Source organism: Elephantulus edwardii, unplaced genomic scaffold (assembly GCF_000299155.1).
Source record: "Elephantulus edwardii isolate Elephantulus edwardi_28Jun2011 unplaced genomic scaffold, EleEdw1.0 scaffold00006, whole genome shotgun sequence".
Lineage (NCBI taxonomy): Eukaryota > Metazoa > Chordata > Mammalia > Macroscelidea > Macroscelididae > Elephantulus > Elephantulus edwardii.
Window position 1 is genome coordinate 31,003,854 of NW_006399756.1, and position 18,276 is coordinate 31,022,129.

The 18,276-nt window shown below is 40.9% G+C and overlaps 1 protein-coding gene across 1 annotated transcript in view; it reads left to right on the forward strand.

Moving 5' to 3' along the window:
• ERLIN1 (ER lipid raft associated 1) overlaps positions 1-5,880 on the forward strand; it is a 41,962-nt gene extending 36,082 nt beyond the window's left edge. Inside the window, exons 10-12 of the mRNA XM_006880034.1 lie at positions 2,495-2,584; positions 3,422-3,501; positions 5,334-5,880. Coding sequence (XP_006880096.1) covers positions 2,495-2,584; positions 3,422-3,501; positions 5,334-5,552 — 389 coding nt within the window. The 3' untranslated portion in view covers positions 5,553-5,880. The remainder of the gene's footprint in view (positions 1-2,494; positions 2,585-3,421; positions 3,502-5,333) is intronic.
• Positions 5,881-18,276: the final 12,396 nt, after the last annotated feature.

The window sequence follows — 18,276 nt, forward strand, 5'->3', positions numbered from 1 at the left end:
GGACAGCGCAGGAGGGGAAGACCCTCTATGAGATGGATTGATTCGGTGACTGGGGTAATCAGGATGGGTGTGTCAGAGGCAGTGTGGTTGGCGCAGGATAGAAGCAGGGTTTAGGGCTGTTGTGCATAGGGTCGCTATGAGTCGAAAACGACCCGACAGCACATAACAACAACATACACATTGTTTTTCACACCAGACATTCCCGTTTATTTCACCCACCCCTCCCTCCACCCATCAAATAGTACAACCCGGTGATTACCCACCCCAGCCCCCCGGCCCATCTTCACCCCTCTGTTACCCCTTTCCCCCTTGGATCTTCACACTTGTTCTACGATAATGATCTTATACAATATTTGATCTCAAAATGCCTTTTTTCTCTCATTCTTGAATGTAATTTTGTTCATTTATAGTTCTAAGCCAGACAAAACTTTTCCTTAATCATTTTAAAACTCTGTTTTATTTGATTTATTGTAGCTGTTTAGAAATAAGCTGTCAAAAGTCTAATTGTTCCTTTTAGGTAAATCTATCATTTCTTTTTATGCATTTATTTTTCTTTGTTTGGGTGAACTCTTCAGTTTCCCTTTGATGTGTCCAGGTATCTCTCACTAGTGGATAGAGTTTTCTGCTCTCTCTTTCACTGAGGTTGTAGCTTTTCAGTGGTTTCAGCTTTGTGCTGCTCCAACATCTGCAGGTCTCATCTCTTGTCCCTGTATGGTCAGTAGCTCACGTTCCCTCTCCCAGGCTGTCTCATAATCACCCCCCAGTGCTGTCACAGTGCAGACTCCTGCTCTCCCTTTTCTTAGGTCATTTGCCGTAATCCTTTCTTACTAAATTTAACCATGTATTGGAAAATAAAGTTGTACTATCACATATTTTATTTAGGAGTTTAAACTGTTGCTGAAAAATTGTCTCCCTAGCATAGTCCACTGTTTTTCAGAACTAGAATCTAGTCATGCTCCTTATTAGTTTACACATAAGTGGGCACTGTTTAATGGAATTCCCGCAACAGTTCTCCTCTGTTAAGAGTTGTAGCTGCTGGTTTGACATCCCTCACCTTTTATTCAAGTTTACCCTTGAGTTTCTGTTTATAGTTATATTTCTAGCATTGTTAAATGGAGTAGATTACTCTTTAGAGATGACATGATATGGATTGATTTTAGTCTGATAGAGAAAAAAACCAGGTATTTTCTAGAGTTAAGAGTTTTTCTTTTCATAATGCATTTCCATCAAGGGCTGGAGATAAAGTGTGTTCAAATACTTTGACTAAAAAGGAGAACAGCAGATGTTATTTGAGAATTGGAATGATTTCAAGTGAAGATTCAGACTTTGTCCTGGATTGTTTGCCAGAAGCTTACTGAAAGGGTTTCGTCTCTGCTCCCTGTGTTGCTTGGTGCAGTTAACATACTCACACTTCACACCGATTTTCACATCTGAGATGAAATCTCCTGCGTATTGATATATGTTTCACAATAGTCCATATCATCTTTCTTGATATTATTGTTACTATTTAATTCTCCTGATAGTAGTTTAACATTTGATCCTGGTTGTATTAAAACTGAGCTTTCATAACAGCACGAGTTCCCTCTCCTAACCTTTTTGCTGTCTTAGCAGATGGCCCCATTTCACCTCTCTTCCCTATGACTTGCTCATTGATGCTGTCTCATCTTTGCTTGTGCTTTTTTTTTTTTTTTTTTTAATTTATTTTGTGTACGTGTACCGTCAAATCAGATCTGACTGGTACAGGAGGATATTGCGCCTCCTTCTCCGGCAGAGCATCTGGTGGATTCGAACCGTGTTCCTCTGGGATTGCAGTTCAGTTTCTTGCCACTAGGCCACCAGAGCTCCCCATGCTTGTGCTTTTTGACATGTCTTGCCAAGTCATGCCCATTGTCCCTAAGAAGATTTCTCTCAGAAGCCCTTCCTTCATTTAACTTTTCTCCCTATTCTTTTTCCTCCTACCTTCTGTAATTGTCTTAGGCTCCGATGCATTTATATTGCTTTATTTTTGTTCTGTGGTACTTTCACATGCTATTGCTCCCAGCCTACCCACAGCTTGTGAGCCTTTGCTGTACTAGCCCATGAGGGACTTAAAAGTTATCCTTTCATGTACCTTTTCCCACAAAACTTGTTTTTGTGATATCAAGTCAGAGCCAATTCGTAAGTCCAGTGGATTTTAAGAGGCTGTAAATTGCACAGGAGATTGCCCATCTTTCTCTCCAGAAGCAGCTGGTGTGCTTGAACCACTTGCTTTTGGGCAGCACAACTCCTTACTCACTAAGCCACCAAAGCTCCCTTCCTACAAAACTGGTACTGTCAGAATAGAACTGTGGAGTAAAATAGAAATGCTTTGAGTTGTTTAGCCTGCTTAGATAAAACTTCTTGAAACAGTTAACCTATGTAATGGTATATAATTAAATGTTACACTGTATACTGCTAATTCACAGTGCCATTGGGATACATTTGAGTGTACTTTTCCTTTGTTGTATAACTACAGAAGCAGAAAAGATTGCACAAGTGGCAAAAATTCAATTTCAACAGAAGGTGATGGAGAAAGAAACGGAAAAGCGCATTTCTGAAATTGAAGGTACATCAGGCAAAGTTTGAGAGTGGGAGTATCCTGAACTGTTGTTCTCCTTAGAGAGTTGGGTTCTTGTTTGTAGTGGTAGCTCACCTGATCTAATAGGGACAGGGACGGACGGACACACACACCTGTATATTTTCTTTGTTTGGGATTTATTCCTTAACACTTTATGAGAGTATAAATAGATTATAAAAATTCTGTTGTAAATAATGCACAACGTAATATAACTTGCCACCAGTTTCTTTTCTCTTCTGTCAACGTCAACAAAAGCTTAGTTTTTCATGGATAAGGGGAAACCCCAGTTTTCATGGAAGGTCTCAGACACCTTTATTTCACACAGCAAGATGTTTCTCTTAGCTCCCAAACAGTATTGACCGAACACTGAACAACTGTTGCTTAGATACTGCTTCTCCCTGTCTTTCTCCTTTTCCAATTCCAGATTTCTGAGTGGCTGGAGACAGTGCAGTTAAACAGGGCTGAATGTCCATGTGTGACTTAGTTGTTCATGAAGCTAAGAGCCTGGTAGTGAATGAAGGGCTGAGTGATGGGAGATTGGATAGTAGAGTCTGAGGAATAATTTTGGGTGGAATATTAAATAGGGCTAAATGAGTTGAGAGTTATTTACTATAGTGACAAGAATATTCCTTTTGAGAAAGAGCTGTCTGGGGACTGACTGGGATTTGAAACCTTTATTTTGTTGTTAATTTATGAAGCAAAGTGAAGTATCACACAGTGGAGAAAGGGAGCCCTACCTCAGGTAGAGTCTAAATTCTTACCCAACTGAGGAAACAGATTGGTAATTTTGCTGTGTTTTCAATCCCTGACTGTTTTGTTTTCTAGATGCCGCGTTCTTGGCTCGAGAGAAGGCAAAAGCAGACGCTGAGTTTTACGCTGCACATAAATACGCCACCTCAAACAAGGTGATTGGCTCCCTCTGCCACCTTCTTGTTGTGTGGCATTGAGGTTTGATTTCCCTTTTGAAGATTTCCGACATGATAGAATGATTTTATCCAATGAGAGGAAAGGGCACTGACCACCACATTCTACAGAACAGACAGTTATTGTAGCTGGACATACTGCGAACCCCGCACGTTAAGGACTGGACTACTGCAGTAGTTCCTCTTGAAAAGTGGGGAGATGGGACTAAGGCAAACATACAAATCAAAAGCCATAAGTAGGTAAATGTGTACTACTGCCTATGAGCTCAGTAGTCATTGAAATTAGTTTTTCACCTGAAATTACTAGAATCTTCCCAGATAAGGATACTTTTGTTTTGTAGGTATTAAATTGGCTTAGAGCTCTTTTTCTTATCATAGACTTTCTTGGAATTTTGGAGTAAAACACTTTTTCATTGTTGAACTCTACGGATTATAGACCATTTTGCATCCTTGACTTATGGCCACTGAATGTCCTAGTGTTCACCAGTCATTTCCGCTTCTAAACACCAGTACCTTCACACACACACACACACTTCTAAATGCCCCCAGTTGAGAACTGCCTATTTGTAGGATATACAGAACAGTTCCAGGTAGGAGGAATGGCATGTGTGCTAACTTGAGGAGAGAAATAGAACAATGAATGGGTTGGCGTGCAGTGTAGTTTAAGTACTAAGATAGGCTGGCTGGAGAGTATACAGACCTAGTGAATAAGAGTTTTTAGTTAAGAGACAGCTAAAACTCTTAACTGTAAAAGACAAAAATGATCATTTGTCTTCTCGACAGACTAGGACTCAGGATGAAGGTTCTGAGGGCCATTAGGAGGAGTGTCTATTCCCAGAAGCATTGGAAATGAGTTTTAATCACAGTATATCTTAATACTGGGATACCTTGATACTGTGATTAAAACAAAACACTGCAACAGGTGGCAAAACAGCTCGTGTATGTAGAAAGGTGGTTACAAGCACCAGCCCTCAAAAACAGGTTACACATAGGGCTTTTGAGTCTTGATGGGGTGATTTTTTTTTTTAAAGTCTTCCCACTTCCAGAATTTGGTCAAGAACAGCAGAGTCAAGGTGGCTGATTATAAAGTTTTGAGCCTGGGGAATTAAAAGGTTATTCATTGGTTTACTAATGTTAACAGGAAATTGAAAAAGTGGAGAGGACATTTAAAAGAAAAGTAAGAATTTTAATTTGTTTACCTAGTTATTTTGATTGTCTAGAATAAATCATGACCCCTCCTTAGTGACTCTGCTTTCCATCTATCGACTTGTTCACATTTCTCTGAATCAAAAAATCACAGAGTCCAGGTTGAATTCCACTAGGTGAAATGAGAATATAATTTATAGATCCTAAATCACTATAGAAATACTGGTGGTTTTGTTTGTTTGTTTTTTAAATATCATTATTTTTCAACATTCCCTTGCTTTTTTTTTTTTTAAGTATTTTTGTGTGCGTGTACCGTCAAATCAGATCTGACTGGTACAGGAGGAGATTGTCCGTCCTTCCCCGGCAGAGCATCTGGTGGATAGAAATACTGGTTTTTATCATTAGTTAGTTATCATTGTTTTTCTTCCCCAGACTCTTCCCTTGGACATTTAGCCTTTACATCCTTTTATTAAGAATTTAATAGCTTTTTCTGCATTTAGGGAGAAGTTTAAAAGTCTAGAACCTCACTGATAATGTGGCAGCCACACCAAAGTGATTCATATTCAAAAATGATACTTAGACGAGCAAGAGGTGAAACGGCTGCAGGGAAAGGGTGTTGACAGTTGTACACATGTCCTGATGCCTTTGTTCTTGTTTGCCCCACACAGCACAAACTGACCCCGGAATATCTGGAGCTCAAAAAGTACCAGGCCATTGCTTCTAACAGTAAGATATACTTTGGCAACAGCATCCCTAGCATGTTTGTGGACTCTTCTTGTGCTTTGAAATATTCAGACGTTAGGACTGGAAGAGAAAGCTCTCTCTCTAAGGAGGCTCTTGAACCCTCTGGAGAGAGCCCTGTCCAAAACAAGGAGAGCACAGGTTGATGCAAGAGGTGGAAATGTTCTCGCATCTCAAGATGTGGCCCAAGGGGTTAAGTGGGAACAGTGGTTGTACCAGCTCTTCGGATTTACAGGAAACTTGGGCTCAGTCCGTTCTGCCTCTCCTGTGATCATTCTGGTCTGTCAGCTGAATGCAGGATAGAGCCAGCTGGCTGGCACTCAAGTGGTCTTCTCAACTGCAGTTGATTATCAAGTATCCTTTTTGTATTTCTTTCTTAAACTGGTACTGATGAATGAGGGAATGTCTGATGCTAAGATACTGCCTGCACTGGAATGTCAAACACTAAATATATAACTAGCTGTGTTTTTCTAAGTGGAGATCCATTAAATAATGTTTACATTGGTCCCTGGGGAAATGTGTGCTCAGCCATTCTAAAGAGGAGAGGCCAGAGAGACGATGGCCAGGATTAGCTAAGTGTGAAGAAGGCTGATTGTACCCAGGCTCTCCTTTGGAGTCCCTGAGCCGTCTGTCATCCCTGTGATTAGCTCCCAGGCCTCTGAGTTTCCCCAGGAAATGACCTTCCACTTGAGCAACCACTTACTTGATATGATTTGCACCTTTCTGTTTTCCTACAGTCAGGTTGGTGGCCTGCTGGGACATGTACCTTGCCACCCAACCCCAGATTCCTTTTAGTGATTCCTAATCACAAGTTTACTACATTAGTAGGCTCAGGAGGGCTTGATTTGAAGCTTCAGATGAGGTGAAGCCTTTTGTTCTTAACCAGCGCTGGGGCTTGGCCTTCTTCTCCATTGGGTGATGGCCATCAGCATCACTGCTCCAGGTCATGCGTGACTCAGGTGCCTGGTTTTTAGCTGCAGACAACTCTTTGTGCATCAACTCTCAGCTCTGGCTGGCCAAGAGTGGGACAGGATTATATATATACACATATATGAGCAGTGTAGAATCCGGAGCCATTCACTGCACAGTATTTTACCATAAATGCAGGAAATGTTTATTTTTAGAACTGGATTGAGCTATGTTCATTCGCCCTCGTACTTCTGCCTAAAGACCAAATCCTTGGGCTGTCATTGTTACCAGCACACTAGGAGCCCATATAGTGTGAAATGAAAGCATCTGCGGTCATCTCTGTCTTCCCTCCTAGGCCTGAGATGCAAAAATCAAAGGTGTTTTTCCAACTTCCACCCTCCCCAAGTAATAATGGACTTAATTTTTCATGAGAATGCATCAGAACAGCTTGTGGCTATGGAAGCCTATGTCATTTGTACCTTTTTCCCCTCTTAAGATTATGTTTTCTGAAACAACGTACCCTGTAGTTAGGTCTGAGTTTGCGCAGTTTGTGAAGAGATTCTTGTATGTGCTGTGATGAAGCCAGACGGAAGTAATGGGACCACTGCAAGAACGCTTCCGGTTGCATGTCAGCCGTCAGACTCGTGACAGCTGTGGATTGTGCCAAACACTTAATTTGGGAAAGAAAGAAAATCCAAGATTCCAGTGGGTCTTTTTCTTGGGCCTTATAATTCAGACATATTTGTAATATAAAAAGAATAATTTCTTTTTCCTTTCTACTCAGCGAATTATATAATTTCCCTTTTGAATGAATTTTGTGTTTTTTAGCCCTCTTTAAAAAGATCTTTTGAATTCTAAAAACTCGTAACCTGTCATACTATTGCTGCAGAAAAATGATGATTGTTGTGGGGAATTTGGATCATTGACATTTTTACTTTCATTCCTAGAGATTTTCCCTACTTCATGAGCTAAAAGCTATTGCCCCAAAGTGATAGGTGTGTGCTTTCTTAAAAGCCAGAAACCCTGGTGTCATAGTTGAGAAGGACAGGGAAATGCCATTGTGAAGTTTTGCAGAAAAAGTGTCCATTCTCTTTGCAGTGTGCTTCCCTGTGCTCACTCAGTGAACTCTCAGTCTGTCCCTCCTTCAGGGATATTCCTTTTGGCAAATATACACTGTAATCTTGAAGTCTAAATTTATATGTGAAATGCTACCTTTTTTAAAAAGTAAGAAACTAAATAAAACTATTTTACTATCAGTGGTTTGTATTTTTCCTTTATGTCTCCATTGTTTTCTGTTGCCCAAGTTACCTGTCTGTCAGTCTGGGGAATTGTGGTAGCTTTCCTGTTACTGTGATGATGGAAGCTGTGTTACTGGTTTTGAGGTATCATCAGAGTCACTGATGGTGGACAGATTTCAACAGAGCTTTCAGACTAAGACTAGGAAGACAGATGTGGGTATATCTATTTCCAAAAATTAGCATTGAAAAACCCTATATATCACTTGTTGTTGTTATGTGTCGTCGAGTTGCTTGCAACTCATAGCGACCCTATGTACAACAACCCTAAACTGCTCTGTCCTGTGCCAATCGCACTGCCTCTGATACACCCATCCCGATTATCCCAGTCACTGAATCAATCCACCTCATAGAGGGCCTTCCCCTCCTGCGCCTGCCCTCCACCCTCCCAAGTATGATGTCCCTCTCCAAGGACCGGTCCCTCCTTACAACATGACCAGAATATGTCAGACGAAGTCCCAGAGTCGTTGCCTCCAAGGAGCATTCTGGTTTAACCCTCTCTAGGATGAATCTGTTTTCTTAGCAGTCCATGGTACCTCAATACTCATCTCCAGCACCACAGCTCAAAGGCATCAATTCTTCTATCCTCCTTGGTCATTGTCCAACTCTGATGCATAACAAGTGATTGCAAAGACCATGGCCTGTATCAGATGTGCCTTAGTCTCCAGAGAAATACCATTGTTCTTCAGTACTTTGGCGAGGTCCCTAACAGCAGACTTTCCCATCACAATACATCTCTTCATTTCCTGGCTGCTGGTGCCAAGAATGTTGACTGTGGAGCCAAGCAAACTAAAGCTGTGAACAATCTCAATCTCTTCACCATCCATCCTGATGCTGCCAGTTGCTCCATTGTCTTCTTGACATTGAGCTTCAATCCATATTGGAGGCTGCAGTCCTTGACCCTCTCAGCAAGCGCTTCAGGTCCTCTTCAGTTTCAGAAAGTGTCATCTGCATAATACAGATTGTTGATAGATCTTCCACCAATCTTGACCCCGCCTTTCTCCTTCTAGAGCCCAGCTTCCTGGATAATCTGTTCTGCATACAAGTTGAAAAGGTATGGAGACAGTACACATCCCTGGCATACACCCTTCCCAATTTTGAACCATGCAGTGTTGCCTTGTTCTGTTCTGACAGCTGCCTCTTAGTCCATGTATCCCATTCTTCTCAGAGTTAGCCACAGTTTGTTAGGATCCACACAGTCAAACGCCTTTGCATAATCAATGAAACACAGATAGACATTCCTCTGGTACTCCCTGCTTTCAGCTAAGATCCATCTAACATTAGCTACAATATCCCTAGTACCATGACCCCTTCTAAACCCAGCCTGGACTTCTGGCAGTTCTCTGCTGATGTGCTGTTCCAGTCGTTTGGATAATCTTCAGTAGAATCTTGCTTGCGTGTGAGATCAATGATATTGTTCTGTAGTTTCCACACTGTTGGGGCACCCTTCTTTGGAATGGGAACAAATATAGATCTCTTCCAGTGAGTTGGCCAAGTGGTTGTTCTCTAGATTTCTTGGCACAACTTGGTGAGCACGTCCAGCGCAGCATCTGTTAGCTGAAATAATGTCAGTTGGTACACCATCTATTCCTGGGGCCTTATTTTTGCCTATTTCCTTCAAAGCAGCTTGAACAACTTCCTTCATCACCATAGGCTCTTGTTTATATGTTGCCTCATTAAATATATCACTACAGAATATTATCTGATAGAGTGGTAAAGAATGAGCTTCCTAGGTTGGAAGACATTCAATATACAGCATCATTGCAACAACACACTTGAATACACCAGATGGTGGTGAAGATGATGCAGAGCCAAGCAATGTGCCGTTCTCCTGGACCTCGGATGACTGCAGGTTGGAATCAACACCGTGCAACCAGCAGCAAAGCAGTCTCGTCATTTCAGGTAAGTAAGCAATTTATTTGATGGATTAACTTAACTGTAAAAGCTCTTGATCTTTCCCCAGAATATAATCTTTAATGAAGGAATGTTAAAAAGGAACTTCCCACTATTGTGATTCATGGAATTCAACTGGAAACATCTTTCTAATTTTTTCTGGACTGAAGAAGAGAGGAAAAAAGCACCAGGCCCCTTGGAGCTTTGCCTTAAGAGCTTAAGCTATTGCCACTGAGGAAGAGAGAAAGTAGTTATCCCAAAGTGGAGGACAATTCAGATAAGTTTTAACTGTTAATGGGATGTTACAACTATTCACTAAGTCACATATGCTTGGTCTGCATTTCTCAAGCTCTCTGCATTCTGGAATCCCCTAAGGACCGACTCCCAGTCTTGTTGGAGCAGCAAATGATACTTGGGCATTCTGGAGGAAAGCTGTCCTTTACCTAAGATTCCTCTGAGACTCAAGCCCATAGTGTCCTCTGTCAGCTAGTGCAGACCAAGAAGATGCAATTCAAACCAGTTATCCTGTAAGCTTTTGATAGGTGTTGAAATGGGATTATCTGAGGAAAACAGTGTGACAGTTGCTCAAAAGGTTAAACGGAATTACCAGATGCCCAGCATCACCTCTTCTAAGTGTATACTCAAAAGACTTAAAGCAAGGACACAAACAAATACGTATACACTAGTGTCATGGTACCACCACTCACAGTAGCCAAAATGTGGAAACCAAGTGTCCATAAACAGAAATGAATAAGGAAAATGGCGTGTATACAAGCAGTGTATTTATACCCAGGGGGGAAAGCAAGTTTTCTTCCATTATGGCAGCGTGGATTAAAGCTGAAAACATGCAACGTGAAATCAAGCCAATGAATAAGGAGAGATAGGATCCCACTAATGGGAATCATCTAGAGACCCTGGGGACACAACAACAAGTGCTTGTTGCTCACTGGAAAGTCAGTGGTTTGAACCCACCCAGCAGCTCCATGGGGAATATAATAACTGATCACTGTAAAGATTTCAGCCCAGGAAACCTGATAGGGTCCCTGTGAATCGGAACCAGCTCAACGAACAACGTAACAAAAAGTAAACAAAAGCAGAGGTGAAAATTTACTAGGGATTAATAGGGATCGTAGGAGATACTGCTGAAGAGGGACTGAGCCACTGAGGTGATGAAAAGTTTGCAAATCAGTGATGGCTGAATAATATGGTAAGTAATGTCACTGAATTGAACAGTTAAAAATGGTTTACATGACCATATGTTTACAGGCATATCTTGGCAATACATAATTTACCACAATTTCTTGAAAGGGCATGAAAAAAAAATTATTCCAGCTTCTCGTAAGGATAGACTTTTGTGAAGTAGAAAGTCAGTCCCAATGTTTACACGAAGCCCCTGTGAACTGGCCCTTCCTGGCTACTTCAGTCGCTCTTCTTCCAGGTCCTTGAATGCACCTTTTCTCTGTCTCTTGTATTCCATCCCCCCAGTTCACTTTACCTTCCTTTCAGTGCCACCTCTTTGCTAACTCCTAATGAGTCGTCATTACTTCTTCAGAGTGGTCATCTCAAATTCATTGTGGTTAGCATCTTTTACTTCCCCTTTTGTAACATTCACGATCGCTCTATTTACCTGTTTAATGCTTATTTTCACAGATGTTACACCCTGTGAGTCATGAGGTTCCCGGGGATTGTATGTTGTGTATCGTTGATACCTAACACAGTGCCTGAACCTAGCTGGTTAATTTTGTTATGTGAAGGAAAGCAAAGATAAATATGAAATGTAATGGAAGTAAGGTAATTTACAGACTCACCCTCCTTTAGCAATTGAGGACATCTTTCAAAACCCAGCTCTGCTTTCAGCTTCTCCAAAGTTTTGCTAAGCCCACAGTCAAGCATAAACTCTCCTATACACAGCCACTTGATGCTACTGTTTTGCTCTGTTAAAGGCAGTGAGTTCTGGAAAAAGAGACTTAGGCTTAAAGTATCCATGTCAAGACTTAACTTGTATCTATCGGAAAGTATTTAACATCTCTGACCTGTCCACTCTGCATGGCGCTTCAGCGGTTCACTAAGATAGGTTAATGTACCTAGAGGCTAAGATAAGGTTAGTCCACTTCGTATGTCAGTATTCTATCTTTCTGAGTGGACTGTAAATTCCTGAAGTGGCCAAAGCAAGCATAAACATTGATAGATGCACAAGCGTAATAAAGCACATTGAATTATATCTTCAGCATCTATGAGCTAATAAGTTAGCTGGAATTTAAACCTCAACTACAGCTCTTGAGGAATTTCTCAACAAGCTGGGCCAGCTTCTTAGCCATCTCTTCTTGGTCTCCTCATGTCTTGGCTTTGTATAGTCATCTAGATCTGATTTACTCTTGGTGTTTATTGCACAGATCATAATTCAGAATGACATTTCATTTCCCTTTACATCATTCTGTTTCTTTGCAATTCGTACATATCATTCCATGTATTTTTCTAGTTCCTTCCATCTTTAAAAATACCTAACTATATATTTATATAAGGGAATACTGTGCAGCACTAAGAAGCAATCGTTTTATAAAATACTATTCCATATGGCAGAGTCTAGAGACCATTATGCTGAGTCAACTCACTCCGTCTCATAAGGACAAATGCTGCATAAGACCATTACTGTAAAATTGGAAGAATAACTAGGAAGATGTGTATAAAAGTCCAAAAGAGGGGAACAGAATGTGTGGCCGGGGGAGGGAGGTTGGAGGGAACCATTAGGATGATAAGAGTTTAGTGGGCAAAGGGTTAGGGTGAAGGAACTGGGAAAGACCCAACGGGGACCTCAAAAGATGGGGTAATAAGAGAATGAGAACTGAGGCACAAACTGAGACTTGTTCACCGATGTTCATAGCAGCATTATTCACCATCGCAGGAACATGGAAACGGTTCAAATGGATTGAGAAATTAGGGTACTTACACACAATGGAAAACTATGCAGCATGCAGGAGCAATGATTTTGTAAATTACTACCTACCTTGAAAGGGACTGAAGAGCATTATGCTAAATTAACTCAGTCCATAAGGACAAATACTGTATAAGACCATTATTGTAGAACATGTATAAGGATCTAAGGAGGAAGGGGGCAAGCAGAGGGGTGAGAATGGGGGTGCTATGAGTGGCGGGGAGGGGTGGGTATGGGAAATGGGGAAGATCTGGTGTGAAAAGCACTATACAAACTTAGTAAACCAGTATAAAATAAAAAATTTCTTTTTAAGGGAGCTCTGGTGGCCTAGTGGTCAGGTGCTGCACTGCAATCCCAGAGGTATGTGGTTCAAATCCACCAGATGCTCTGCTGGAGAAGTGGGGGGGGGGGGCAATCTCCTCCTGTACCAGTCAGATCTAATTTGACAGTACACGTAAAAATAATACAATAAAATTTTTTTTTAATTTTCTTTTTTTTAAAAATGAGGTAATAGATCAATGGTGATTAATACATAACACAAATTATATTGACCATATGAAATGGTGTGAATGAAGGAAGTATACAGGAATGAAACTCAATGTGTATGAATTTTGTGTGTAAACATTCCTCCTCATAAAGTCCAGCCTCCCAAATGATCTGTTAGACATATAGACTGAAAAAGTATGGAGAAAGGATGATGCTTTCCTGACACACTCTTCTTGATTTTGATCCATGCAGTGTTTATTCTGATGACTGCTTCCTGGTCTAAGTATAGTTTTCACATGGGCACAATCAAGTGTTCTCGGATTTCCACTCTTCTCAATGGTAGTTACATTACAGTTTGTTGTGATCCACACAAATACCTTTGCATTATCAAACACAAATAGATATTCCCTAATACTCTGCTTTCTCACATCCTTTAGGCATGTTGCCAGGAGGGACTGCTCCATAAAGAAGGACATCATGCTTGGAAGGGTGGAGGGACAGCGCAAGAGGAAGCCCTGGATAAGATGGGTTGACAACAATAACAGGGCAATGGAGGTAGGCATGTTGGAGACAGGTTGGCTCAGGATAGGGCAGGGTTCAGAGCTGTTATGCATAGGGTCACTGAGTCACAGTTAACTCACTGGTACCTGACAATAACAACTTCAAGCCATCATTTTTTGAGGACAAGTTGCTGCCATTCTGAGTAACTAGGAGTGGTCTATGCGGTGGAGTTAGTGGATTCTAGAATGGGAGCAACCAGGAAGTCTTGGTTCCTTTGATATTTTCCTAACACTACTGTAGCAAAGTATAGAAGACAGGCAGTTACAAATGAGATCTGTTTCTAAACCGTCAGATAGAATTTGTTGGTAAGTTGGAACAAGTACACAAAGTTTTCAATTAGTCTAAGTCAGATCTTTAGTAGATAGTGTTATGTTCCAGTTCTTTCCACAGATGTGGTCAGTATGTGTCCTGTGTGGTCCATCAGGTGAGGTCCATGGGTAAAGTCACCATTTGTGTGTTTTTACAAAAGGTAAAATTTGCAATGACTTTATCCTCAAGCATACAAAATTCCATCCAATCCTCCAGCCTAATGTCTATCACCAGTCTTACTTCATTGTTTCCAGCTTTTGCATTCCAGTCACCGATTACTGTGGTTATGTGCCATAGCATCACCTGTGATTCACAGCAGTCCTACACACAATAGCTCTGAACCCTGTCCTATTCCTGAGCCAGTCTCACTGGAGACGTCGTCCTAAAGGGAGACTCTCAATGACGTGGATTGACACAGTGCAGTAATGGGCTCAAGTATGTCAGAGATAATGAGGATGGCACGGGATAGGACAGGGTTCAGATATTTTGTTATAGAGTCATTATGAGTTCAATTTAAATGAGTATTCAACTTGATGGCATATAACACCAATGAGAACAATATTTACTTATTTTACAGTCTTAATTTTATGCCAATAAGTAAATAATCTCCCATAGTTCATTCCTTGGAATAGCCACCTAAAACAGAGTCTGGAATGCTAAATTCTGAAAAAGCCAAGAGTAAAAAGAGTCTAGAGCAGCCATCATTGTGAAAATTATCACAGTAGGTTATCTGCGTTAGGTCACTGTGAGAACTCAAACATCCAGCTCTGCCTGAGACCCTCTGCTGCTGGGATCCTGTTGGAACTTCTCCTATCTGATAATGAACTTGAGTACACTGAACCATTGGACCTTTCTGAACTTCACTTCTCTAAAATTTTACCTTATGACCAAGTGTCAGAAAAGTTGCACAACCACATTTATAGGTTACTCATGTTTCCAGCAAGAGGTGAAGTGCCAATTATTACAAAGGTGGTTGTGTGTACTGTCGAGTCAGAACTGAGTCCTACCTGACCCTCTGGTGGGTTTTCAGAGGCAGTAAATCACATGAAAGGAGAGTGCCTATCTTTCTTCCATAAAGCAGCTGGTGGATCCAAACCACTTACCTTGTTTTGCAGCGCAATTTCTTAACACTAAGCTACAAAAGGAGGTGATTCCAAAAACTTTGCTAATAATGGAGAAAGCAACCCTTTTGATACAGCAGAAGAAACAATGTGAACATCAAATTCAATTCAGTTCAGTTCAACAAATGCTTATTGACTCTTTGGTCAAACTAAAAGCCCAAACACATTACTGCTGAATTGCTGAACCTCTTCACTGGGCTTCTGAGCCTGTAAATCCCATGGGAGGACATTGCCCATCTGTCTCCCACAGAGCCACTGGTAGATTTGAATCAGCAGAAAAGCACTGTGTTTGGGTCAATAGTGCAACTCCTTACAGAGTATGTCACCAGAGCTCTGAGTACTTGATATGTTCCAGGCAACCTATGAAGTATAAAAACAATGCAGCATCAGGATCAGAGGAAGACTCATCTGCAACCTGCATTATGCAGATGACATAACTTGGCTTGCTGAAAGTGAAGAATTAGGTAGAAGATCACGGACTGTAGGCTAAGGAATGGATCAAGAAGACAAAAATACCACAGATCAGTAGACAACATCATGATTGTTGTTGCTGTTATGTGCCATTGAGTCACTTACAACTCATAGTGACCCTGTGTACAACAGCCCTAAACCCTGCTCTATCCCTTGCCAATCTTATTGTCTCCGACATGCCTATCCTCATAACCCCAGTGACAGAATCAATCCATCTCATAGAGGGTCTTCCTCTTCTGTACTGTCCCTCCACACTCCCAAGCATGACTTCCCTCTCCAAGGACTGATCCCACCTTGCAATATGTCCAAAGTATGTCTGATGCAGCTTCAGAATCCTTGCCTCCAAGGAGCAGTCTGGTCTCATCCTCTCCAGGACAAACTTGTTTATTCTCCTGGCAGTCTATGGTATATTCAATACTCTTCTCCAGCACCATAGCTCAAAGGCATCAGTTCTCCTTCTAGCATCCCTATGCATTGTGTAGCTCTCTGATGCATAGCAAGTAATTGCAAAAACCATGGAATGTATCAGGCGCACCTTAGACTCCAGACTGACATCATTGCTCCTCAGTACTTTGGAGAGTTCTCTGACAGCAGACTTTCCCAGTGCAATTCATCTTTTAATTTCCTGGCCACTGGTACTAAGAGTGTTGATTGTAGAGCCAAGCAAACTAAAGCTGTCAACCATCTCAATCTCTTCCTCATCCATCATGATGCTGCCAGTTGGCCCAGTGGTGAGAATCTTTGTTTTCTTGATGTTGAGCCTATGTTGAAGGGTGCAGTCCTTGGCCTTCTGCAGCAAGCATCATGACAGATGGAGAAAAGATTGAAGTTGTCAACAATTCCATTTTACTTGGATCTGCAATAAACAATTTTGGTACTAACAGTTAAGAAATCAAAAGACATGTAGCATTAGGAAAATCTACTGTAAAGGACCTCTCCAGGTATAAAAGAGCAATGAGGTCAGCTTAAAAACTAAGGTGCACTTGATTCAAGCCATTAGATTTTCAATTACTTGTTATGCATCTGAAAGATGGACAGTGAATAAGGATGACAGAAGAATTGACGCCTTTAAACTGTGGTGTTGGAAAAGAATATCCCATGAAGTGCCAGGAATACAAACAGATATTTCTTGGAGAAAGTGCAATCAGGGTGCTCGTTGGAGGCAAGGATGGTAAAACTTTGTCTCGTGAACTTTGGGCATGTTGTTAAGAGGGGCCAGTCTGGAAAGTAACATCATGCTTGGGAAAGTGGAGGGTTAGCAAAAGATAGGAAGACCTTAAACCAGGTGGGCTGACACAGTGACTATTACAGGGGCTCAAGTAGATCAGAGATGATGAAGACGGCACAAGGTAAGGCTAGTTCAGATCCAGTGTTCATCGGGTTGCTGTGAGTTGTAGTCAATGGCACCTCACAACAACAGTAACAGTTTACAAGTAACAGTTTACACAACAGTTTGATCTTGACAACATCATCCTAATGAAATAGATCAGTTGCAAAAAGCTACATATCATTGACTCTGCTGGCCTTCCCATTTACATAAAAATCATCCCGGTCGTTGTGCTAATGGGCACATGACTGCAATCTAATAAGCAGATTTGTTTGATCGCAATAAGTCAAGAGATGGCTTTTAAAAACAACTATGAGATATCATCTCACAAATCAGAATAGCAAAATTTAACAGAACAGCAAGCAACGAATACTGGCGAGGTTGTGGGAAAACTGGAACCCTTATTTACTGTTGGTGGAAGTGGAAAATGGTGCAACCACTGTGGAAGGTGGTATGGTGCTTTCTCAGAAAGTTGCAAATAGAGATACCATTTGACCTAGCAATTCCACTACTGGGAATATACCCCAAAGAGACCATAACTGCCACCCAACCAGATAAATGCAAACCTATGTTTATCATGGCTTTGTTCACAATAGCAAGGAGTTGGAAACAACCCAAGTGCCAATCAACAAATGAATGGATAGAGAAGCTGTGGTATATTCACACAATGGAATACTACACTGCATTGAAAAACAAGGAACTCATGCAATATTATTCAAAATGGGTGACCCTGGAGGATATTATGCTGAGTGAAGTATCTCAGTCACAAAAGGACAAATACTGCATGGTGCCACTGTTATAAAACAGGACTGACACCGGAGTTAGGGGAGACTGAGAAAGATGGGTTAAATATTGTATTGAAACAGATGAAGGAGGAAACTGTTTAAAAGGGATATGTGGTTAGGTATTTTAGTCATGACGGGAGTCCAGAGCAAAGGCTGCATAATGGAGTGGACCTGGGGGGAGGGATTGTAAAACAATGAAAGAATTTTACTTTTCCAAGAGGGTAGTGTACTAGGGGGGAGGGTTGGGAGAGGTGAAATATGCAACAGTGAATGACTAGAAATCCAGTCTCTGTAAATTTTCATTAAAATTAATAATAAACTTTTTTTTAAAAATGCAAAGAACTGGATCAAAGAATTTAAAAAAAAAGAGAGATGGCTTTTAAATGGGAAGAAAGAATGAACTAGCTAAGTAAGAATTTTAGTGTCACATTTTTAATGTTTGCAATACTAAGGTATAGGGATGTAGGAGTAAGACCACTCTGACAACTCTGATTGTAAGACATCATTTCAGATCTCAGTATCTCTGACTTCCATTTTTTCCTAACTCAGAACAATTTTGCAGCTTTCTTAAAAAGTACAGTTTTATCTTTTATGAATCAGAGTTGAAAAGGTAAAATAATGTATAATGAAAATGCTTAGAAAAAGAAAAAGAGAAAGTTTTAGATTTTATGAATTAAAGGTCAGAAAGCTGTGAAGGCTGGATTGCAAGTTCAGCAAGACAAATAAACAAGTTTGATTGGTTCGATTCAAAGAGAACTCAAATGAACTCCAGTCACAGTTG